The 19,412-nt window shown below is 36.3% G+C and overlaps 1 protein-coding gene across 1 annotated transcript in view; it reads left to right on the top strand.

Moving 5' to 3' along the window:
- The window catches only part of Bulli (regulator of MON1-CCZ1 complex protein bulli), a 392,783-nt gene that overhangs the window by 342,326 nt on the left and 31,045 nt on the right, over positions 1 to 19,412 (top strand). Inside the window, exon 10 of the mRNA XM_068382333.1 lies at positions 6,697 to 6,851. Coding sequence (XP_068238434.1) covers positions 6,697 to 6,851 — 155 coding nt within the window. The remainder of the gene's footprint in view (positions 1 to 6,696; positions 6,852 to 19,412) is intronic.

Genomic DNA, 19,412 nt, shown 5'->3' with positions numbered 1-19,412 from the left:
ACAAATACCCTGTTAATGACTTTGATGATGTAGTTCACATGCCTTCACTTTAAATGCAAAAACAAAAAAACAGTACTCTGTCCTGAAAACTTCACACGTGAAATAAAAGTAATGTGATGGCTTACTTTAGCTTTGTCAGGTCTAAAGCTATCCCACTCTTAGGCTCAGTTTCTGCTCTGTCTCAGGGACCCCAGTGAGATGCTGAACAGGAATTTTACGTAAAAAAAATTGAGACAATGTCAATGGATGGGAGCAATGATGTATTGCAGTAAAGTAAAAGTTGAAGATAAGGATCTTTACCTTCGAAACATAGAATGAATACTAAAGGCTTGTCCACACTATCGGGTATGCCCGACGGGCAAACAGTGATACCAGATCCGGTAACGCCAACATGCACACTAGGAGAGTAAGTTGAAGTGGTGGTCATGGTGGCAGACACGAAGGTGACGTCAGAAACGAGGAAATGACGGGCATACATGAACAGGCAGATTGGCAGAAACTGTCTCGGCTAGTAAACTGAAGCAAGTCAGGGGCTGGGACGAACAAAGTTTACAGCCGCAAATTATGGTGCGTTGTGACCTTTTTTTCCGCACCCATAGTGACACTGTATTAATGAGAGATTATAGATAAAGGAAAGTTTTGGAATTGTGTATAAACTATTCAGCATGATTGCTACTCATAAAAAAATTATTTAATTTCAAACAAGTTCACATGATTTAACTCTCTCTCTCTCTCTCTCTCTCTCTCTCTCTCTCTCTCTCTCTCTCTCTCTCTCTCTCTCTCTCTCTCTCTCTCTCTCATAAACAAAATGAATTCTCTCTCGTTCCTCAAATATGCCCTTAATTCTGGATTCTTATGCAATTTCTCATGTTGCCAAGTTTAATACTTTTCTTTAATCGATTTTTGTAATTTCATATTAAAATGTATGGGAAGGTACCCTTGTGTTAGGATATGAGTTAGAAAAACTGTAAATATCATAAGGGGCTTCTTATGACAAATATAAAAGTTTTTAGAAATAAGGTTGGCTGAAATTATTACCTAATATGAATAACTGTTATGGATATTTTATAGAATATAATAGCTTCATATCTAAGGTGGCACGTGGCATGAATGCGTTTTCATTTTTTTCATTTGAGTACCTCCTAAGGATTAATATCTTGGGGAAGTTATCATATGTTATTGATGTCTGCTGTTTTCTCTTTGCCCGCCAGTCTTCTCCATGTAAACAAGTATGATCGTGGGCTACACTCCATCCGGTATCACTATTTGTTGCCAGATCCTCGTCAGTAGTTTTCCACTTCTGACGTCATCACTCCTCATGCTTGCTACCCATTGGAACTTGGTATCACTGTATGCTCGTCAGGCATGACTGATAGTGTGGACAAGCCTTTAGTCACTTGCTAACACACTCCTTTCAATATATCGGGTATTCTGTCCCGAGATTGAATATTCATGCTAGACATAATCAATCAAAAAAGGAAGTAGTAATACAAAAGGGTGTAGTTAACCTAATCTAATTATTTTATCACACAAAACTTACATTGCAAAATTGGACATCTTAGCATCAAGCAAAAGATGTTAAAACAAACAAAAAGAAGTAAAAGAAATGCAGCTCAGCAAATTCAAAAGGCAATTAAAATATGCGTGACTTGAGGTCTCTTGCAATGATAAATGATTGAAGTGGGGTCGGACATGTGGTCTTGTGACCCAGAGCTGGAGTAGTCTAAAGCAAAAAGTTTTACCCAAAATTTGTACAACAAATCCCACGCACTCAGCCCAAATTATGTTGAAGCCAATTATATCTAAAACAAGTGAAAATGAATCTATGCTAATCTAAAATGGGGGAAAACTTTAAGTGGCCACATGATTTACCGGCACTCCTTACAGTACTTGCAAAGTAGCCCTCTGTCCAGAAAATGGCTGTTGCTTGCACCTTTCGTCCTTTGGCTCACCCCTGGAATCCTCGCTTCTTGGCAGGTCAGGTATTGTTGGCACAGTTCCCAGGATAGTCGGGAAAAAGACTATCTCTTTTTCCAGCCGACAGGATACTGGTACTCTTACGTCCTCTTTATGGTGGGAGTCAAGTGTGGGTGAGCCAGAGCAATGCAGATTGTCCGCCAGGCCAGGATGGCGGTGCGAGAACACATGGGCCGACCCTCAGTTCGCGTGGGCTCACCTGGGTTCAGCTTCCAAACAGGTGAGGGTCATTGGGCTTAGGATAACCCAGTTCAGGTGCCATATCGGGACTTAAGGGCAGGGCAATGTAACGTTGTAAGGAATCAGTAGGAGGCACGATTTTGGGCAAAATACAAAGAGAAATCCTGCAGCTGTAAGGCGATATACTTTACATACATAAAAAACCTACCTATTCTGGCTTACTAAAAATTGATAATTTAAATTAGTAAGTAGCAAAGGGCTGGTGCGATGGGCATACATCTTAAACTTAATCAGACCTGAATAGATAAAATAAGCTCCTTATAAGTCAGCAGCATTAGCGTTAGATTCAAAACCAGTATAATGATTTATCTCGACATACGTAGTTTATGGAAAGAACATCGTACGCCGGCGTAAGGCTTTTGTTTTGCATTACTACGCAGTGAGGTCACAACCATCACATATAGTATTGTCAACAATTTAAATTAGCACAGTCTACCCTTGTTTCGGTAAAGAAAACGTAAAGTATGGGAGCGAAAGTTTCAGGGGTAACTGCAATATTGGGAGGGAAACCAAAATACTGAAGAAAAGAAGAAGAGTGAAGGAAATTTCTTCACACGAACAATTCATGTTTCCCATTGAAACTTTGTTATTTTGGGGTTACCTCACATTCTTAATTTCTTTTTGTTTCTCAACGGATTTCTTTCATTTTAAAACATCATTAAAAATAATTTTATATTCTAAAAGTTGCATATGGGAAAGTTGTAGATCCATTTTTTTCTTTTCTATTTACTGTTTTATCAATGTGTAGGAATAACTTTCAATGGCAGGCATTTTTCACATGGAAATTTTCCTTTTTTTTTTTTTTTTCTCAGAAAATAGATGTATAGACTGTAGGTTATAAAATTCTCTATCCTTCCATGTTTGAATGATAGAAAAAAGATTGTCAATATTGAAAAAAGTTGTAGGAATATGTCAAGTTTTGAGAAAATGATCTTCAAAGTTTTTTGTAGATTGGTTGAATATACTTTACTATGCATAAGTATGGTCTTATATGAGTTATTAACCTCTACAGTGGGAATCGTAAGGACATAATCATCATTTTTCAGAGGTTTTTACTAAGCAAAGATGAAACCCTTCCCTCAAATCTAGAAAAATATACACCATGTACCAAGTGCCCAAACATGAAAAAGATATTGCTATCACAATATGTTTTTTTAGCATAATCTATGGGTAAATTTTATGCTTTATTAATATTTATTTATGGCCTCTGAAAATTTATGCATCTTTCACCATAAACATAACATAAAGATTTTCATTATATAAACACAGACATAGAAACATGGCCTTCAATATTTTTTCTTTGAGAGATCAGTTGAATATACGTTAGTATGCATAAGTATGGGCTTTTAATGGTAATTTCCCTCAACACTGGTTATCATAGACATAACCATCACATTTCAGGGTTATTTACCAAGTAGTGGTGAACCCTTTCCATTAAATCTAGAAGTATATACGGTCCATGTACCAAATGCCCACACATGAGTAAAACAGTACTACCATATATTCTCGTCTACATATTTTCTGAGCAAATCTTATGCTTTAGGCATATTTAGTTATCGTCTCTGACACATTTTGCATCTTGCAGCCTAACCATAACATAAGAATTGTAAATATATAAACAAATAGAAAAGGAAATACGAGGAATATAAGTTAGAGAACCTCAGCAAACGTTTATTTACAACACCATTGAAAGAAGAAAAATAGTGCAGTTTGCATTAAAAAAGAAATATGCGAAATATGAAATCTAGATGTTCTCCCAGCCAAAAATGCATAAATCAGAATTTCCAAAATTACAAGCAGAAGTCATGATAGTGGCATTTAAATTGGTACTAAGTGTACTATGGTAACCTTTTAAATAATTTCTTAAGGTTTAATTATTTGTTTTATATATGAAGGAATTATACATAATAATAGAGGTTATAATAAAAAACCTTCATATCTTTGAAATTGATTCAATAAACTGAGGTGATAGATGAGAGGAGAATAGGAGGTTGTGTGGAGCTACTTGGCGAGACGTTTGTCAAAGTGGTCAAGTTCACATGCTTTGTTAATAGCGTGAGGGTCGTCAGCTTCATTTTCTTCGCCAACAGCTTTATTAGTCAAGGTTTCTTCAAGGATATTGAAAGTTGCTTCAACATCCGAGGAAGCTTTCGAGGTTGAGAACACTGGTATAAAGTATATGGCCTTGGAAGTTTGTATCATTTTTCGCTTTTCTCATCATAAAACTGACAGTAGCCTTTTAACTTTCTCTTGTAAGAACATAAGGCTAAATAATACCCATCTCTTCCTCTGGTATTCACTTCACGTGCTCAGAAGTTTTTGCATCTTCTTTATCAACTTTCCCGTTTTCCTGCAAATTCCTGGGGCTTGCTTAGGTACTGAAGCCTTATTACGTCCTTTGTTTGTTCTTGTAAGTTGTACCAACTGTCAAATGTAGAAACTGCCATATTCGCCATTTTTTCACCACAATCTAATTTCTTAATTCTGGTAACCTTCATTTTTATAGATTGCTTTGCACGGTTTATCACAGACCTATCACCACTTGTCTTGCACTTTCCATTAGCCATTATGGCTGGAATAATTTTATAAAAGATAATGTAGAGTTACACAAAACGATGAAATATTGTGAATAGTACAGAACAAATTAGTGCACGTCACCACTATTGAACGTGTAACCAAACTGACTCAGCGATGCTGTGGGCTGGCGCAGTGGTGCTCTACATAAGTTGCAGCCAATCAACATACAGTACTACGAAGAAGGTGCATAATTCAGAATTTTAGCTTACAGAAGATTGTGGACAAAATTTAAGTTATGTTCATATGTAGGGTCGTGTCTATTGTATGAAATTTTATAAATTATCAGGTTTTTCTGACCACATATGATTGAAATATGAGACTTCTATATTACTATAATTGTTAAAAAAAGAAAAAATCCTTGGGATCTACTTTATTCACATGATTTAATGTTAACAACAGTATCTGAGTAACAAGTAGTAGAAATGCTTGAAAGATGTAAGATTGAAATAAAGAGAAGATGCTTGAAAATATCTGTAAGCAAAACGAAGCTAACAGTGACTGGATAGGAGGCAAATAAAAAAGTAAGTATGGCCTGTACTTTATTCAGCAGAAACATGGGCACTGACAAAGGAAATGGAAGAGATTTTGGTAATGTGTGACTTACGGATTTTAAGATTCATGGGTGGCATATGGTGAGCAGATCATGGCAATTACATGTAATGTTACATCGCCACCTTGAGCTCAGTGATCTATAGTGCCACAGCAGCTTTAGCCAGAAGTAGTAAAGAAGAAAGGAAACTTCTCATAATTGGTGGCCAGGTGTCATATATAGAAACTAGAAAAAAGGCTGAGAACTTTAAAACTGAAATTGTTTGATTATGTGATAAAGCGGGATGAGGAACACGTGATCAGCAATACAGTACTATAAGTATGAATGTAGCAGGATGAAGACATCTAAGAAGTGTCAGGAAATCATAGTAAGAGGGGAGTTGAAGACCTAGACCTGCTGGAATTTCAGGAATATAGAGCATAAGATAGAAGAGACTGGGGTCCATTTAAATTAATGTCTAACCAAGCAAAGAGAAAAGCTGATGTGAAAAATGTTTAGGTGATGATAGAGGATAAGAAGTTAACACACACAAAGTCTCTAATGAACCTTCAGTGGTTTTATTTCACAGCTTCTTAAACCTCACTGAAGAAAAAAATGTGACCTTTCTGTCTTCTGTCCCTCTGAGCTTAATGGGTGTTTGTTAGGCCCACCTTCTGGGTCATCAACAACCATTGCATGGTCCTTGCCAGTCCTAGCCTAGGTGGCGGTGTCTTAGTCGGTGATTACATGTATGCATATTCAGTCTCCAGGAAATTTTGAGACAGAGGAGTGAGTGGACACCTTGCTTCTACTGTTCATCATGAAGCTGTAACTTTTTTTTTAAAGAGCTCCACTTGAATTGTACACCACACACAGATGTTTTCCAATGAAAATTACTGAAAACTAGTGTGGTACAATCTTACTATATAGACATCATTGCAACAACAGTAGTTCCCAAGTAGGGAAAATATGTCTTTCAGGGAGAGAAACATATGCTCCGATTTTGTGTATAAATGGTCTCTTAACATATAATCATGTGATTCCCAAACATTCTACATATATCACTTTGTACCTACGTCAAGGAAATTTTCATTTTTATCTTTCAATTATTGGGTATTAGTTCCTTTCATATAATAAAAATAGAATAGATTTTCGAAATCAGATTTTTTTCTTCTTATTTTTTAAGATAAACATAAGTTAAGTTTACCATAAAAGGATGACAATCTTTACATTACATGTTTGGGATATAATATATGTGTTTTATTTTCAGCTGGCCATTCCTTTGTTATTATGTAATACATATTAATCAAATATTGTTTACTAGGTGCATTGGTAATGTAAGAAATTAGCTTATGATTGATCTAATCACACAGATATGCTCGAAGTGTAGGACTTGCAGAGTCAGTTTCAGCTCGTAAATTTCTTGAGGCAGCTACTCTATGTGGTGATCATCAAGTTTTCTTTTCAACATTTACATTTTTCATACTGCGTAACACAAGGCTTCGAGGAAGTGCAGCATTTGCTAAAGGTAAGGGCTGTTTTCATTCTTTACTTATTTTATCTTACTTATAGTGAAATTGATAATTTTAAGAATTAGGGCTTATTCATACAGGGCAGTTTTCACCACACAATTTAATACATACTGTTGCAATTTCCAATTTTGCTCTGAATATTTCACTCATAATATCGGCACTTTGGATATTGTCGCGGTGGCTAGATCCCCCTCTCATACATATTATTTGTTGTCTTGCCAAGCTATATAGAAAGGAATGCCATCATTCAAACAGGGCATGAACTGCAGGGTTTGAGGACACTATGTGCTATCATGGCCCATGGATAGAGTTGAAGAGCAATATCTTAACAATAATTGCATATATATATATATATATATATATATATATATATATATATATATATATATATATATATATATATATATATATATATATATATATATTTCATCATCATCAGCCATTACTAATATATTGCAACATTGTAATGCAACACTTAGCGACTCGTTAAAGTTCCCATGCTGCTAGAATACTTGCAATCGAGGTTCAGGGATATGTATACTCCTTTACAGGATATTTCAGTTAATGATTGAATGCTGCCATGGAAGGGAAGGGTTAGGGTCAAAGTGTACAACCTGCCAAGCTAATGAAGTATGGTATCAAAATGTGCATTATTGCAGAAGTTGGCAGTGATTACATCTCATATTTTAAGGCGTACATTGGGGTGTATACTTCAACCTTCGATGCTGCCTTCTCTCCACTTGCCAATCTCCAAGGTAAGGGTTACTATTCTTACAGGGACAAATATTACAACTTACTAGTCCTTTCTCATGAGTTGTATGGCAGTAACATCCACACCTGCAGCACTATTCTGTTCCCCAAAGGGGATCCAAAGGCGCTGCAACTCATTGCGTGTACCAACATTTCCCCGAGACTAGGGAATATTGTTGTCATAATGGTAGTAGGTTGGCCAGGGCACCAGCCACCTGTTGAGATATTACCGCTAGAGAGTTATGGGGTCCTTTGACTGGCCAGACAGGATTACATTGGGTCCTTCTCTCTGGTTACGGTTCACTTTCCCTTTGCCTATACATACACCGAATAGTCTGGCCTATTCTTTACTGATTCTCCTCTGTCCTCATACACCTAACAATACTGAAATTACCAAACAATTCATCTTCATCCAAAGGGTGACTGCACTGTAATTGTTCAGTGGCCACTTTCCTCCTCTTAAAGGTAGAAGATACTTTTTAGCTATGGTAAGCAGCTCTTCTAGGAGAAGGATACTCCAAAATCAAACCATTGTTCTCTAGTCTTTGGTAGTGCCATAGCCTCTGTACCATGGTCTTCCACTTCCTTGGGTTAGAGTTCTCTTGCTTGAGGGTACACTCGGGCACGCTGTTCTGTCTTGTTTCTCTTCTTGTTTTGTTCACGTTTTTATAGTTTATATAGGAGATATTTATTTTAATGTTGTTACTCTTCTTAAAAATTTTATTTTTCCTTGTTTCCTTTCCTCACTGGGCTATTTTCCCTGTTGGAGCCCCTGGGCTTATAGCATACTGCTTTTCCAACTAGGGTTGTAGCTTAGCAAGAAATAATGATAATAATAATAATAATCATTTGAAGAATGTAACCCTCGTGTAACTGGTACCCAGCATCCATAATACAGAGATGAAGGATCGTGACTGTAAGTAGAAAGGCAGCCATGATACATAAAAGTTGTATCGTCAAAAGTCCTTCTCAGACTACAATACTTGATAGTTACAAGGGTAAGTCCATCGAATTCCAGGGAACACTGTTTTGTGTTCCCAAGAAGGACTCAAGAAAACTCAGAGTCATTCTGGACTTGTTGCCACTCAACAAGTTCAAAAGAAACAGCAAGTTCAGGATGTTAATCCTTCTACACATAATGACCCTATTACAAAAAGGGTCGTTCACAGTCTTGATAGACCTGACAGGTGCCTATTGGCAGCTTCTAGTCAGTCGCCCCCTCTCCTCCTACCTAGGATTCAAGTTACAGAAAATAGAGTATGTCCTAAGAGCCATACACAGTCCTAAGTATCTTCACGAAATTAGCGGACGCAGTCATGCAATAACCATGCCTAGAAACAGTTCAGGTAATAAAGTACCTGGGCGAAAGGCTGGTACGGGCAGCACCCGAAGCGGCTGGTGTGCGAGCATCCAAAGAAGTAATCCAGTTCCTGGAACATCGGGGATGCAAAATCAGCTTCAAGAAGTCTCGAGTCTCTCCAGCTCAAAGGTTTCAATGGCTTAAAAACCATCGGAACCTGAGGTCACACTGGCTCTCCTTTCCCTTAGGGATTTAGAAGGAGATTGCAGGGTCGGTTAGGAGACTACGATAATCCGTCAGGATTTCAAGACGCTAACAGGAAAGAGTACTGAACTCTCTCCAGTTCGCAGCACTGACAGACCCAGTGCTAAGAGCACAGCTGAAAGATGCGTTAAGAGTCTGGAGAAGATACGCATCAAACGCTCGAAGAAATCTAAAATAACCGATATCGGTCTTACCTTGATCGCTTCTCAACCTATGGTCGAAGGCCAAAAGCTTATTGAGGACCGTGCCCTTGCAACTACCTTGACAATCGAAGATCATCCGCATGGCTGCCTCGACGGAAGAATGGGAAGTTCATTCCCATCAGAGGAAAGCCCATGGGACTTGGTCATCTGTACTCAAGGCCATTCTTATCTACCTTTTGGAAGCCATGGCAGTCCTGTTGAGGTTAGGGAAACTCTCTCCATGCAGATCAGCCCTCCTCAGGCTGATCTGGGACAACGAAGCGATAGTGAGACGTCTGAACCGGCAAGGCTCGAGATCTTCCCATATAGTCTAGGTAATGTTAGCCATCCCTTACCTAAAGAGATGGCTCCTATCAGCAGCTCACGTACAAATGATCCGCAGTGTGACAGCAGATGCCCTACTCAGGCTCAAGCCGATAGAGTCAGAATGGTCCACAGACGCAGACCCATTCTCTCCCAGATGGGAACAAGTCCCCGATCTGCAGATCGACCTCTTCGTGACGAGCTTCATCAAGAAACTACCTCGATATATAGCCCCATACAAGGATCCTCTAGAGGAGATAATGGACACCATGTCTCTAGTAGGGAACGGATGGACCCGGAAATTCCTGTTCCTTCCATCCAATCTCCTGCTGAAGATCCTCAATACGCTGAGATCCTTCCAAGGAAAGGCAGCTCTAGTGGCTCCCAAATAGTTCAAGAGCAACTGGTTCCCTCTAGTGAGGGAACTGAGGCTGAGGCTGGCCCTTGTACTGAACCCAGCATTATCTCAGAGGGTTCAGAAGTTGATTGCCTTCAATTCATCATAGAGAGCCCAAACCCTTCATTTCATGATTTTCTCGCCCTGGTGGTTAAGAAAAGATTTGGGATCTCAGAAGGCAATATAGACTTCCTAGAAGAATACAAGTCTAAGTCAACTAGAAGATAATATGAGTCATCTTGGAAAAAGTGGGTTGCTTTTGTTAAAGCAAAAGGACCGAAAGAAATTTCAATAAACTTCTGTCTGTCCTTCTTTATCCACCTTCATAATCAAGGTCTGGCAGCTAACACGATAACTACGCGTAAGTCAGCCTTGACTAGACCTCTTCTATATGCCTTTCAAGTGGATCTGGCGAATGAAATCTTTGATAAGATCCCGAAGGCATGCGATAGGCTTAGGCCTGCAGCACCTCCGAAGCCCATCTCTTGGTCTTTGGACAAGGTCCTACATTATGCCTCATCTGTGAGCAATGAAGATTGTTCTCTCAAGGATCTAACCCATAAGGTTATTTTCCTGTTTGCTAGTATCGTTGCGCAGGAAGACGTGCGTTGCAGAGTGCAAGTCCGTTGGTATGTGATGCTTCGCTGGGGGCTTGTAAGTCTGGCCACATTCAGTTCACAGAAGTGGGAGAACTGAATCTCTTTCCTGATCCAACCTTTCTCACCAAGAACGAGATACCCACTAAAAGATGGGGTCCTTGGAGAATCTGCCCTTTGAAGGAAGATGTCTCTCTATGTCCAGTAGAGTGTCTAAAGGTCTATCTTCGTAGAACTTCAGACTTCAAGGGAGGACAGCTCTTCAAAGGAGAAACCTCTGGATCAAACTTATCCCTAAAACAACTGAGGGCGAAGCTCACCTACTTCATTCGCAGAGCAGATCCTGACAGTACACCCGCAAGTCATGATCTGAGGAAAATTGCTTCATCACTGAACTTTTTTCAGTATATGGACTTTGAGCATCTTCGCTCATATACTGGATGGAAATCATCCAGAGTGTTCTACAAACACTATGGTAAGCAAGTCCATGAACTGAAGCATTATGTGGAAGCGGCAGGTTGTGTATTAAAACCTGTCGTCTAGTACTGCGATGAACAGTTAATTGGTTGGGACTGTCAATTAGGGTGAAAAGGTGTTGACACTTCCGGTGTGATACCTTTTAAGTGAGTGTCACCATGGTGACACTAAGTCTGTTCAAAATCTCAGGTGTGGAATTATACAGATAACACTTGTGCCGTGTGTACGTAGTACACAGTGTTGATAGTATACAACATTTACAGAAATTATAAAGGAAACATTTATTAAAATTTTTCAGTTTTAGAATGGCACTCATCATTTCTTCCCTTTCAAGAAAGGAAAAATAATTTCTGTGTACATTGCACGTATAATTCCTTTAACATGTTCCATTTAGTCATTTATTAGAAATAAATGTCTATTAGAATGTAATTGCCTCCTTTCTCGCCCTACAATTTGCTCATTAAAGATGCCAGAGTTCTTTTACTTAGTTATTTAAATAAACCTCATATCATTGTATGCTTACAAACAAAACAATGAATATAGTTAACACTGATATTGTTCCGAAAATATACACAAACCGTGAGACCATTTGTATATCTGGTGGATCCTTATGTTTGTTCATACAAGATATGCTAACCTTGAGGCCCCTTTTCTACTGTCTAGTATGACTCTTCCCTGTAGGGGGCAGGAATAACTAACATTGTCTATGATTAGTGGTAATGACGGATAACGGTAACGTCATTTGTCTCAATGGTCCAGATGACCATAGAAAAATTGTCCCAAGGTTAAGGCACCGATGAAAATCCACAGATACAGTACTTTCTAGTAATTCTCTGGTAAACTTCCATCAGGACGACATGGCTTGAGCCCAAAAAACGGATTTTGAATGAAGCGATAGCCATGTCGTCCTGATGGACCCACCCTCCTTTTCTATAGAAAAGGCCTTCGAAAAATCTCTCCCGAAACTACTATATCTGTAGCACCATGCTCAATGCTACAAGGAATGACTGCCATCTTGAATATGGCTCCATCTTGATACTCAATAGTAGTATGGGAAATAGGGTAACCTTGATAACGGCTCCCCTTCCAAAAATTGCAACTCTTCCCCCTCGAAGCGAAAACGCTATTCAGTGTGATGATCGCTGTGTCGTATCAAGGTATACGTTCCCTGATTTATGCGATATCCTTAAGAGAATGTTAAGGATATTCGTGCCAGGAGTTAGAATTCTGGAGACCTAAAGGTAAATTCTGTGGGAATATCACTGTAGTTCATATATCCCTTGGAAGCTATTATTAGGAACCTTCCATCAGGACGACATGGCTATCTCACCCAAAAATAGATTTTTCGCTTCACTCAAAATCCGTTTTCTGTTGAAATGTTTAAATATAATGTCTTTTATTATATATATTTTGTTAAAATGCTGAAATATAATGACTTGTTCAAATTCGGTGTCACTTCACTCACGTATGTACTGCGAACGATAACATTAGCAACGTTACCAACGATACACAGCGTTACCAACGATACGGTGATACATAGCGTTACCAACGTTATGGTGGCATTATTAACGTTAGCAATGATACGGTAATATTATCATGTGTATTTTAAAGAATTTTTCCATATACGATTTACACAATATATATAAAAAAGTACAAAAAGGGTACAGAACCTAACAAACCCACCTAACCTAACCTAGAAATTCCCAGGTCACAAACCCAATATAATGCCCTTTGTTATATATATCATGTTAATCCGTATCACTTCACTCACGTTATGATAACGTTAGTACTGTTACGATAACATTATATATAATGGTTCTTGTTCCGCCATTAGCTCGCTTCACTCCCATGAAAATAAAACATCAAGCTCGTATGTACTGGCAAGCGGTAATGTTGAGCTGCTCACGCTAACATTAGTTATGTTACGCTAACATTACCAACGTTAAATATAATTATTCTTGTTCCTCACTTACGATCACAGGAAAATAAAATATCAACCTGGTATGCACTGGCAAGCGGTAATGTTGAGTTTCGCACTCTAATCAAATATTGTAAAACGAACACATTAAAGATAAAGAAATTAATGACTTACTTTTATGACCGAGACGGCGTAACTTGTGGTTCACGGGGGGTGTTGTGACTGAGTCTGTGGCATCCTAACTGTTTTGTCTTAGTTTAGTACTGGACTTGGAACACTGTGAAGTTGATATATTACATTACGTGATTTGAGAAAATTATCAACATTGGAATTCACCAAAATACTTTCAAGTATGGATTACTTGAACTAAAAAAGACCTGACTTGGGCAAAGGTTTCCACGGAAAAGGGATTGTTGGAAGGTGGGGGTAGGGAAATATTAACACCCCTGTGCAAACTTTACATACGTAGAGGTTCGTGATTGGTTAACGGAACAGCAAACATGAATGAACAGAGCAAGTATTTATGTGAAATCTGGGAGTGACAAGGTAATAACAAAATGTATAAAAGTAATATATGAAGATAAAATGGAATATATGATAAATAATATTTGATGGGTATATAAAATGAGGTGATTTTGTAAGGTATCAAATACTAAAACCAGTAATACTGGGGTCAAACGTAATATGTATACGAGGGTATTACATAACTAATCCAGTAATAGACTTGAACAGAGCTGGTAGAGAGACGGATAGTTACATTTCACGATTAGAGAAGAAATCCAATTGGTGGAGGAAAAGTCTCTGCGTAGGGAGGCGGGGTTTTTTGCGCAGAAGGTCGAAACCTGCTATGTACAAACGAACGAACGGGAACGATGAGAAAAATAAATGAAAAACACTGCTAATGTTAGCATGTTATGCTAACATTTGATCTACATCACACGTTGGCAGCTGTGGTTACTGTATTTTTTCATGAGACATAGCCTTTGCAATGGCACCTCCAAAGTTTATCCATTTATACTGTTTTGTCTTTTCCTCCGTTTATTATACATCCAAGAATGTAATGTATAGAGAAGAAAAGGTTTGTTTTACGTTTATATATCGTTTCCCTAGTATGTTTTCCCCACCTAAAACCCCGAGTTCCCATTATCGTAGGATATATATATATATATATATATATATATATATATATATATATATATTTCTGAAACTATTCAATTGCGACGGGAACTAGTGTCATTTTCAAAGAGAGCGTAATTTTTTCTATTAGAAAAAGTAGTTTTTTTTTCCTAGGTTACATTGCCTTGTAATACAGTAAAATAATACCAACCCATCTTCACCATCGTAGCTAATTGGTAGTTTGTTACTTGGCATTCGATTAATGATAAATTTTTGCACATTTAGACGTGTTTTTTTCATATTCAAATAAGCCATATATATATATATATATATATATATTTTTTTTTGCTACATTAATGTCTGGATTCTCTTAACGACCTCGGGATCAAAGCCCCAGGCGAAATCACACAAAGAGAAGAGCTAGTGACCAGCCCGGAATTGATCCCTGGTCCGGCAAACTTGTAGAGACAGTAACTAAACCACTTGGCCACGAAGAAAGATAAAAATCAATAACAATTTTGCTGTACTTATACCTGTCGAATTCAGGTGTTTTATACTTAGAATTGAAATTAACCCATCTTCACCATCGTAGCTACTTGGTAGTTTGTTACTTGGCATTCGATTAATGATAAATTTTTGCACATTTAGACATGTTTTTTCATATTCAAATAAGCCATATATATTTTTGCTGCATTAATGTCTGGATTCTGTTAACGACCTCGGGATCGTAGCCCCAGGCGAAATCACACAAAGTCAAGAGCTTGTGACCAGCTGGGAATCAATCCCCGGTCCAGCAAAGTTGTAGAGACAGTGACTAAACCACTTGGCCACGAAGAAAGATAAAAGTCAATGACAATTCTCTGCTGTACTTATACCTGTCGAATTCAGGTGTTTAGTACTTAGAATTGAAATTAACCCTTCTTCACCATCGTAGCTAATTGGTAGTTTGTTACTTGGCATTCGATTAATGAAAAATTTTTGCACATTTAGACGTGTTTTTTCATATTAAAATAAGCCATATATATTTTTGCTACATTAATGTCTGGATTCTGTTAACGACCTCGGGATCAAAGCTCCGGGAGAAATCACACAAAGACAGGAGTTTGTGACCGGCCGGGAATCGAACCCTGGTCCGACAAGCTCGTATAGACAGTGACTACCACTTGGCCACGTGGTAGTCACTGTCTATAAAAGCTTGCCGGACCAGGGTTCGATTCCCGGCCGGTCACAAGCTCTTGTCTTTGTATGATTTCGCTTGGGGCTCTGATCCCGAGGTCGTTAAGAGAATCCAGACATTAATGTATCAAAAATATATGGTTTATTTGATATATATATATATATATATATATATATATTGATGGGCTAAGATAGGTTTTGACTCAAAAGGCAAGATGAAAGTAACTGAGTAACTTTATTACAGAACATCCAGTTTATATATACATCAAGTCCAGGGAAGAAGGTCACAAAATACAACAGGCTATTTCATGTCCAACCGGGAATCCCTGGTCCGGCAAACTTGTAGAGACAGTGACTTGGCCACGAAGAAAGATAAAAGTCAATGACAATTTTCTGTACTTATACCTGTCGAATTCAGGTTTTTTGTACTTAGAATTGAAATTAACCCATCTTCACCATCGTAGCTAATTGGTAGTTTGTTACCTGGCATTCGATCAATGATAAATTTTTGCACATTTAGACGTGGTTTTTCTTATTCAAATAAGCCATATATATTTTTGCTACATTAATGTCTTATATGGCTTATTTGAATATGAAAAAACACGTCTAAATGTGCAAAAATTTATTATTAATCGAATGCCAAGTAACAAACTACCAATTAGCTACGATGGTGAAGAGGGGTTAATTTCAATTCTAAGTACAAAACACCTGAATTCGACAGGTATAAGAACAGCAGAAATGTCATTGACTTTCATCTTTCTTCGTGGCCAAGTGGTTTAGTCACTATCTCTGCAAGTTTGCCGGACCAGGGATCAATTCCCGGCCGGTCACAAGCTCTTGTCTTTGTGTGATTTAGCCTGGGGCTTTGATCCTGAGGTCGTTAAGAGAATCCAGACATTAATGTAGCAAAAATGTATATAGCTTATTCGAATATGAAAAAAACACGTCTAAATGTGCAAAAATTTATCATATATATATATATATATATATGTGTGTGTGTGTGTGTGTGTGTATATTTATATATATATATATATATATATATTCAGTATATATAAATATACATATATATATGTGTATACAGTGCATATATATATATATATTATATATATATATATTTTTTTTTTCCAGTATATAAATGTACATATATATATTTATGTGTATACAGTATATATATATATATATATATGTATATGTATGTATAAAGTATATATATATATATATATATATAAGCTATATATATATATATATAATATATATAATATACATATATATATATATATATATATACACATACAATATAGTAGGTAGTAGGTTGGCCAGGGTACCAGCCATCCCGTTGAGATAATACCTCTAGAGAGGCATGGGGTATTTTGACTGACCAGACAGTACTACATTGGATCCTTTTATCTGGTTATGGTTCATTTTCCCATTGCTTACACACACTCACAGCGAATATTCTGGCCTATTCAGGTCATATTTTCTTATGTCCTCATACACCTGACAACACTGAGATTATCAAACACTTGTTCTTCACCCAAAGGGTTATTGTAATGTAATTATTCACTGGCCCCTTTCCTCTTGTTTAGGGTAGTGGAGATTCATTAGCTATGGTCAGCGGCTCTTCTAGAAGAAGGACACTCCAAAATCAAACTATTGTTCTGAAGTCTTGGGTAGTGCCATTGCCTCAGTACCATAGACTTCCACTGTTAGAGGTCTCTTGCTTGAGGGTACACTCGAGCATGCTGTTTAGTCTTGTTTATTTTTCTTTAATTTTGTTAAAGTTTTTTATAGTTTATATAGGAGATATTTATTTAATGTTGTTACTCTTCTTAGAATTTTATTTTGCCTCACTGGGCTATTTTCCCTGTTGGAGGCCCGGGGCTTACAGCATCCTGTTTTTCCAACTAAGGGTGTAGCTTAATAAGTGATAGTAATAATAATAATAATGATAATAATAATAATAATAATAATAATAATAATAATTATATATACGTATATATGTATAAGTATATATATATATATATATATATAGAGGATGTATATATATATATATATATATAATAATAATAATAATAAATATGTACACACACATATGTGTATATATATATATATATACATATACATATATATATATATATATATATGTATATATATATATATATATATACTGTATACATACATACGTATATATACGTATATAAATATATGCATATATATATATATATATATGTATATATATTGTTTATATATATGTATATATATTGTTTACATATATATATATATATATATATACTGTATACATGCATACGTATATATATATATATATATACGTATGTATATATATATATATATATATACGTATGTATATATATATATATATATATATGTGTGTGTGTATATATGTATATATCTGCATTGTTTACATATATTATATATATGTGTATATATATATATGTATATATATATATGTATATATATAAAAATATTTATATTATGTATACATATGTATACACACACACATATATATATATATATATATATGTGTGTGTATATACAGTATATATTCATATATACTGTATACATTTATATATATATATATATATATATCTGTGTATATATATATATATATATATGTCTATATATACACATATATATGTATATATATATATATATATATATTTATATGTATATATATAATATATATGTATATATATATTTTATATATATATATATATATATATATATTATGTATATATGTATGTATAAATATTATATATACGTATGTATACATTGTGTGTGTACATATATATATATATATATATATATCGAACGGATATCGAATGATACTTGGGATACTATAAAAAGGAGACAAAGACAGAAATTGATTGTTGAAAGTTTTTGAGGAAGTAATGAAAATTACAAGGTAGAGCATGCTAAGTATTCCAGTATTAACAGCGAGGTCAAAAGAAAAGCCAGAAATGACTGGAGAGAGTATTTAGACAGTAAAGCAGATGAGGCAGACAAAGCTATGAATTCAGGAAGTGGCTATGGTGTAAGAGTTTCTCATAGAATTATCAATGAAATCTCGACTGGGACAAAGAAGAAGAAGCATATACCTATCAAAAAGAGAGATGGCTCTGTTATAGCAATAGAAGAGTAAGAAAGACAACGTTGGATGGAACACTTTTGTTAGATTATGTATAGGAAATATGAAGTGAATAATTTGATTTATATACCTGAAGGTGATGAAGTACTTGATGTGCCCATGAATGAATTCAGTCTGTTTTAAGTCGAAGCTATCCTCATAAAAACTAAAGAGATGGAAAGCCCCTAGATACGATGGAATAACTGCCGAGATGATACTGGCCGAAAATGAAGTGACTCTCGGACTACTTACAAGATTATTTTTTAGAATATAGCATGAAGAGGCAAAACCTGATGAATGGGAGATAGTGTTGGTGAAAAAAAAACTAAAAAGGGAGACCTTACTGATTGCGATAATTACAGAGGCATAACACTTACGTCAGTTGTTATAAAAATATGTAGTATGCTTATTCATAAGAGACTGGAGAGAAAGATTGATAAAAAGCTAAGAGATGAACTAGCAGGATTTAGAAAAGGTAGAAGCTGCACTGACCAAATTTTCATTTTAAGACATGTTGTACAGTAATGCGTAGAATATAGTAATCCCCTTTTGATGGTATTTGTGGACTATGAAAAAGCCTTTGACAGTGTGCACCGGCCAATTTTGAGGAGAATCCTGAGTTATTATGGAATTCCTCTTAAATATGTAAATTTGATCAAGTCTATTCATGAGCATAGCAAGTGCAAAGTTAATGTTAATGGAGTCTTATCAAATGAGTTTCCAGTGAACAGCGGAGTACTCTAAGGGAATGTGTTGTCACGTATGGTATTTATCCTCCTTATGGTCTTTGTAATCAGTCAGACATGATGGAGAAGGATTGGACTGGATTGGTTATAGAAATTTAGCAGACCTAGAGTATGCTGATGATGCTATCCTTCTTAGCAAAACACCACACGATTTGCAGTGCTTGCT

Source organism: Palaemon carinicauda, chromosome 11 (genome assembly GCF_036898095.1).
Source record: "Palaemon carinicauda isolate YSFRI2023 chromosome 11, ASM3689809v2, whole genome shotgun sequence".
NCBI lineage: Eukaryota > Metazoa > Arthropoda > Malacostraca > Decapoda > Palaemonidae > Palaemon > Palaemon carinicauda.
This window is presented reverse-complemented; position numbering and strand designations above follow the sequence as displayed.